The 6,667-nt window shown below is 39.4% G+C and overlaps 1 protein-coding gene across 1 annotated transcript in view; it reads left to right on the forward strand.

Moving 5' to 3' along the window:
- Positions 1–579, forward strand: part of LOC137655394 (craniofacial development protein 2-like) — a 969-nt gene extending 390 nt beyond the window's left edge. The window contains exon 2 of the mRNA XM_068389286.1: positions 94–579. Coding sequence (XP_068245387.1) covers positions 94–579 — 486 coding nt within the window. The remainder of the gene's footprint in view (positions 1–93) is intronic.
- Positions 580–6,667: the final 6,088 nt, after the last annotated feature.

Here is a 6,667-nt window from a genome sequence, read left to right on the forward strand (position 1 = left end):
GTCACTTGTAGAGGAAAGCACAAGAATTTTAAGGTTATTCAGGTATAGGCACCAGACAGCTCATATGGAGACGTAGAAAACTTCTATTCATAGTTAGAGGAGGAAATAGATACAACAAAGACAGGCGATGTAGTTATGGTGATTGGCGATTTCAATAGTAAAATCGGAAATGACAGGGGAGGCTACGAGGATGTGATGGGAGAGTTCGGTTTAGGTGAAAGAAATGAGAAAAGACAAAGGATGATGGAATTTGGCCAGGGTAAGCAACTATGTATAACAAATAATTACTTTTATCATAGAGAACAGCAGAGATACACATGGAGACACCCAGATGGAATTCAGAGAAACTGCATTGATTATATCCTTATAAATAAGAGATGGAAAACATCAGTGATGGGAACAAAAGTGATGAGGAGAGCAGACTTTGGGACATCACATGAACTACTATTTCTAAACATCCGTATTAAATTTCGGACAGACAGAGGAAGAAATCAAGAAATAGTGACGTATAATCTGGATAAACTGAAGAACGAGGAAGTAAAAAACTGCCTTCAAAGTGAGAGTAGGAGGACGTTTTGAACCACTAATAGGACTCGAGACAACAGAGGAAAAGTGGTGCCGGGGACTAGACATGATTAAAGAGGAAGCTGACAGTATTTTGGGAGGGAGAAGGAGAGCAAAGCAAGGTGGGTCACAGAGGAAGTATTGGATACATGCCAAGAAAGGAGAGAAGCAAAAAAGACAAAGAATGAAGACCCATCCCACGACGAAAAAGCAAGTTATAGACAAAAGTACAGAGCAGTGGACATAAATGCAAAGGAGCAAAAATAAAATGGATAGAGGACCTGTGTAAAACATGTGAGGAATGTTTCAGAAACGGCCATTCAAGAGAGCTATTCACTGCAGTAGACAGATTAACAAGATGTTGGAAAAACAATGGAATTGCTCTAAGAGATGCAAATGGTAACAAGGTATCAGCAACGGCTGATGTGGAGACGATCTGAAAAACGCACTACGAGGAACAACTAAAAGGAAGCGGGAGACAGATAACTGTAGAAGATTATCCAGAACTAAGAGGAGAGCTATGGAACATGCAGGAAACGCCAAGACTCCTGATAGAAGAAGTGGAAAAAGCTTTAAGAGCTATGTCAAGTGGGAAAGCACCAGGAATAGATGGAGTACCAAGGGAATTGCTTGAGGCTGGCAGTGAAATGGTAGAAAGGTGGTTGTGTGATTTATGCAGGGATATAGTAGATGGACAAGCAGCTCATAGTGATTGGTTCGAAAACATTATAATTCCAACACACAAGAAAGGGGACACCACCTTATGCAAAAATTATAGGCCTATTAGTCAATTACCATATACTTATAAAGTCTTAGCAAAAATCATACAAAGGAGAATAGCAAGGCAAGAAGAGGAAATAATTGATGAGGGGCAAGCAGGATTTAGGGCAGGTATAGGAACAATCGATCATGTATTAACCTTCTCACAAATCATAGAAAAATTCTGGGATAAGGAAAAATATCTTTATTGTGTATTTATTGACTTCAGGCAAGCATTTGACTCCATATGGATGGAAGGAATGATTAGGATTTTAAAGGAATGGGGATTAGAACCAAAAATACTGGAACCCATCAGGAGAGTAAGAAAAGGAAAGTGTTTGACAGAAGAGTTCATAGCAACTGGTGGGGTTATACAGGGTGGCCCACTATCACCACACCTCTTCAACCTATACGTGGAATGGGTAATGAAAATGGCACTTGGAGACTATGAGGGTGGCATATATATAGGACAGAGGGGGAATAATGGATGCTGGATTTATAGTGAGCAATATGGAAGGAGGAAATTTTGCTTAAAGACTGGGAGGAACGTCTAATGATATTCATTTTTAAGCAGAAAGGTTACATCATAGAATACCGTAACTATAGGTGAATTAAATCAACAGAGCATGGTTTGAAAGTGTTAGCGAGGGTACTAGATGAAAGACTGAGAGAGATTATAAAGATTGAGAAACAGCAGAATAGATTTGTGAGGGGGAGAGACTGTGGATGCCATCTTTATACTTAGGCAGTTACAGGATATGAGTAGAGGGAAACCAGAAGCTGTTCTGTGCTTTTTTAGATTTAGAGAAAGTTAATGACAAAATAAAAAATGAAGTGATGTTTTGCTGAATGAGGAAAAGGAAAGTTCTGGAGATGCTGGTTAGAATGGTAGAGATGATTTACAACGGATCAATGACAAAAGTCATAGCAGCTGTTTGGGAAACAAGAACCTTTGAAGTTTGTGTTGGATTACATCAGGGGTTAGCATTAAGCCCGATTTTATTTGTGTTGGTCTTTGACGTGTTAAGAGAAGGAATCAGAAATGAAGAGTTCTGTGAGTTGCTTTACGTATATGATTTGGTGATTACTGCTGAAATTAGGAAGAATTACAGAGAAGGATGGTAGAGTGGAAAGAGACTTTGAAAAGGGTGAATGGGGATAAGACTGAAGCTATGGTTAGTAGTAAGAAAGGTAGGGAAAGGATAGCCATACATGAAAGTAGAGGAGCAGTTATAAAACAGGTAGAATAATTTAGATACTTGAGATCTACTATGAATCAGGGGGGAGTATGTGAAGCTGAAGTTGAGAATAGGATAAAAGCAGCAGGGGAAGTGGAGGGAGGTAGTAGGAGTGGTATGTGATAGGAAAATGCAAATCAAGGTTGTAAACACCTGACCCAGGAGGGGAGTGAAGTAACGACGGGTAAAATTCAAACTGCATATATTGGTTTGTTTGCTTGCTTGTTAGATTGTCTAGCCTTGTGATAGACACGGGCTCTTGCGCTGGCAGCCCATAGGTGGGTGTGAAATGAGGGTTTTTTCATTGGTTTTTTAGCTTTACTTTACTAGGGTTATTGGGGAGGTGATTAAAACTGGTTCTGATTAGTGATTTTGGATGGTGGCAGGTTTGAGTTAGCCTGTTTGTCGTCGTTCATCGGCCTGGAGTATGGTCTCCAGGTGGAGCTATTTTCAAGTTGCCATACTCACATGGGTTTTTCAGGTGGCTCTGCCCCTTAAGCTCTAGCCTGAAAACGGTGGCCTCTGCAGAACAGGTGCCTTTGTCTGATTTTTTTTTTATTTTTTATATTTAAACCCGGATTTGGTGACTAAGGGACAGGTCGGTCTGGTTGTATAGTAAGGACTTATGGGAATAATGGGCATTGACATCATACACTTTCAACTTCTCGACCATTCCACTTCGTGTCTACGAGCCGAAAGATATTGACAGATTGGTCCTGTCAGTAGGGGGGAAAGTGTTATAGTAGTGAGTCCCATGGGAATAAGTAGTCACGGGAAGGGGGTTAAAGCTGGTTTAGTCAGAGGCAGAAAAGGAAACACATAAACTATCCCTAGAGGTTCTGTCAGTAGGAGAAAAAGTGATATAGCAAGTCCTGTGAGAGTGTGAGGTCACAGAAAGGAGGATAGGCTTGGTTAAGTTGGAGGCAAAAAAAATGGAGGGCATAAATTGTCCCTAGGAAACTTTCTGTCAGTATTATCATTATTATTATTTTTATTATTATTATTATCATTATTATTATTATTATTATTATTATTATTATTATTATTATTATTATTATGATTATTATTATTATTATTACTATTATTATTATTATTATTATTATTATTACTTGCTAGGCTACAACCCTATTTAGAAATTCAGGATGCTATAACCCCTGGGGCTGCCACAGGTAAAATAGCCCAGTGAGGAAAGGAAACTTAAGGAAAAAAAATTTCATAAAGAGTAACATTAAATTTAATATCTCCAACATAACTATAAAAACTTTAACAAAACAAGAGGAAGAGAAATAAGATAGAATAGTGGGCTCAAGTGTACCCTCAAACAAGAGAACTCTAACCCAAGAAAGTGGAAGACCATGGTACAGAGGCTATGGCACTACCCAAGATTAGAGAACAATGGTTTGATTTTGGAGTGTCCTTCTCCTAGAAGAGATGCTTTCTATAGCTAAAGAGTCTCTTCTACCCTACCAAGAGGAAAGCGACCAGTGAACAATTACAGTGCAGTAGTTAACCCGTCGGATTTAGAAGAATTGTTTGCTAATCTAAATGTTGTCAGGGGTATTAGAACAGTGGAGAATATGTAATAAATAGGCCAGACTATTCAGTGTGTGTGTGTAGGCAAAGGGAAAATTAACCGTAACCAGATATAAGTATCTAATGTAGTACTGTCTGGCCAGTCAAAAGGCCTCATGACTCTCTAGCGGTATTATCTCAATGGGTGGCTGGTGCCAAGGCCATCCTACGACCTTAAAAGAATGGAAAGTGATATAGCAGCGAATCCAGTGGGAGTAGGAGGTCACGGGCAGCAGGTTAAAGTTGATTTAGTTGGACGCAGACAATATAGGGCATAAATTACCCCCGGAGGTTCAGTCAGTAAGAGGTACAGTGATATAGCAGCAAGTCCGTGGGAGCATGAGGTCACGGGTTTATTGGTTCTCTCTGACAGTCTTATGTTTAATCTATAATTGTACAGATAATATATATATATATATATATATATATATATATATATATATATATATATATATATATATATATATATATATATATATATATATATATATATATATTATATATTTATATATATATACATTTCAAGTGAAATGTTATAATAGTTAGACAGCAGAAAACATATTTATTACACAGCCCTCTTTACTTTATTAAATATTGCTTAATTTCCTTTGACACATTACATAGTGTAATTAACGAGTATACCTGTCGTAAAGAAAAATTTTTTCTCTCTATGAACAATACGTAATGATATCTGTGCAAGTGGTCATTTGATATGAAATAATGGTTACAATATATTGAAGAAACAAACAACGTATATTTTTTGGACGGTCGAGTGCTTAACACTCGTCCCGTACATGACTCGCTCTATAATTAGCGGAGCTGTTTTTGCCCTCAGTTAGGTAAGCTACTTTTAGGCAGTCAATAGACACCCAAAGGGCACGGCCCTCCATTTGAAATTTGAATGCATTTTCATTTTTTTCTAATACACTGTATGTTTTCACAAATGGGGGAGAGAGGTGGGCGGTGATGGTCAACTCGAATGAACACATGAGGTACATTGAATAGGTTCCGTAGTACATATCTTTTGGTGAAATCGGAATACAGCTGTTTTACAGGCATGATTTTTTCTATGACATTTCATTCGTCTGGCAAACCCTGTGGCTTGTTGCTGCCTGGGTCTTCCACTGGTATTCGTACTACTTCACCATAAAATGCTTCAGCTGGCGATGAATTAAGTGTTGCTTGGGGGATGGTATGGAGACACAGCTGTAGTGTGATTTAAGGATGTGCTAAGGGATGTGGCTAATACCCCCCAAAGGCACTACGTGAAACTTGTTCCTCTATCACTCAAAATGGATTCTGAGACACCGTGTTGAGTCACCCACTGAAAAAGAGTGTCTAGCCACCCTGTATTTCTATCAACTGTGGTAAATAAATATCGGCATCCCTCTAACAGAGTCTGGGGACTCAATATATCCACATGGATGAAGGCTAAACGTCAAGCTGATAACTTAAATTATTCCACACCAGTTTCTATGTGCTTACTTACTTTCGCCTTTTGACAAGAAATGCATTCCCCACACCAAACAGGTATATCAGTGTTCATCTTCGTCCATAAATACCTCTCGGTCATTATTTTCACTGATGAACGACCTGATGGGTTAGGGAGAATATGCGCATTTTCAAAAGCAGCCTTTCTGAAAGGCAATGGCAGATAAGGGTGTGCCCTTCCTGTATTTCCACTCTAGGGAAACCCCCAAACTTTATAAGAAATTCACTTCAAATTATTACCCTTACGAAGGAGGTGCACTAATTCTTTATTATTCACTTAAGATGCCACAATATCAATGTAATTTTTTCCAATATACTGCATTTATGGGATTTTTGAGAGGGCATCCACCACTTTATTTGAGTTTCCCCCTAATGTATGTAATCTGGCAGGGAAATTTCGCTATGGTTGAGTGCTGGTGTTGCTGAGGGTAAAACCATGCATCTGCAGCTTTAGTAAATGGGTGGCCAATAGGCAGATGGTCTCTCTGGATGATGCAGGGGCCCCCTCGAGGAGATGGTGGAATTGTCGTATGCCCTTATGCATCGCTAGCCACTCTCTGTCGCAGGTAGAGTACCTCGTCTCTGTGCCAGTTAATTTCCTACTGAAGAAGGCAAGTGGCAGGTTTCCATTCGATGTCTGTTGCTATAACACACCTGGAATGGCATTTGTTATGAAAATTAGATCTCCACAGGAGAAGGATATGCCAGCCTTGTAGTGGATGCCAGGGCTCTCTCGGTTTCATCAAATGCCTTCTGAAGTTGTGGCCTCCAGTTCAATTTATTTGGTTTCCCCTGAAAGGTCCCATATAGTGTTGCTATTGTTTTTGCAACATGAGGTAGGAAACGGTGATAAAAACTTATCATTCCATAAAATTCTTGAGGACTTTTAACGTCCTCAGGGATGGGAAAACTCTTGATGGCAGCCATCTTCACCCGGAGTGGAGAAATCCTTTCTGTGTCGACTGTGTGCTACAGGAACTCCACTGAAGGCCTTGCCCACTCACATTTATCAGGTCTGACCACGAGACCATTTTCCTTAAGGT

Source organism: Palaemon carinicauda, chromosome 16 (assembly GCF_036898095.1).
Source record: "Palaemon carinicauda isolate YSFRI2023 chromosome 16, ASM3689809v2, whole genome shotgun sequence".
In the NCBI taxonomy this organism is placed as follows: domain Eukaryota; kingdom Metazoa; phylum Arthropoda; class Malacostraca; order Decapoda; family Palaemonidae; genus Palaemon; species Palaemon carinicauda.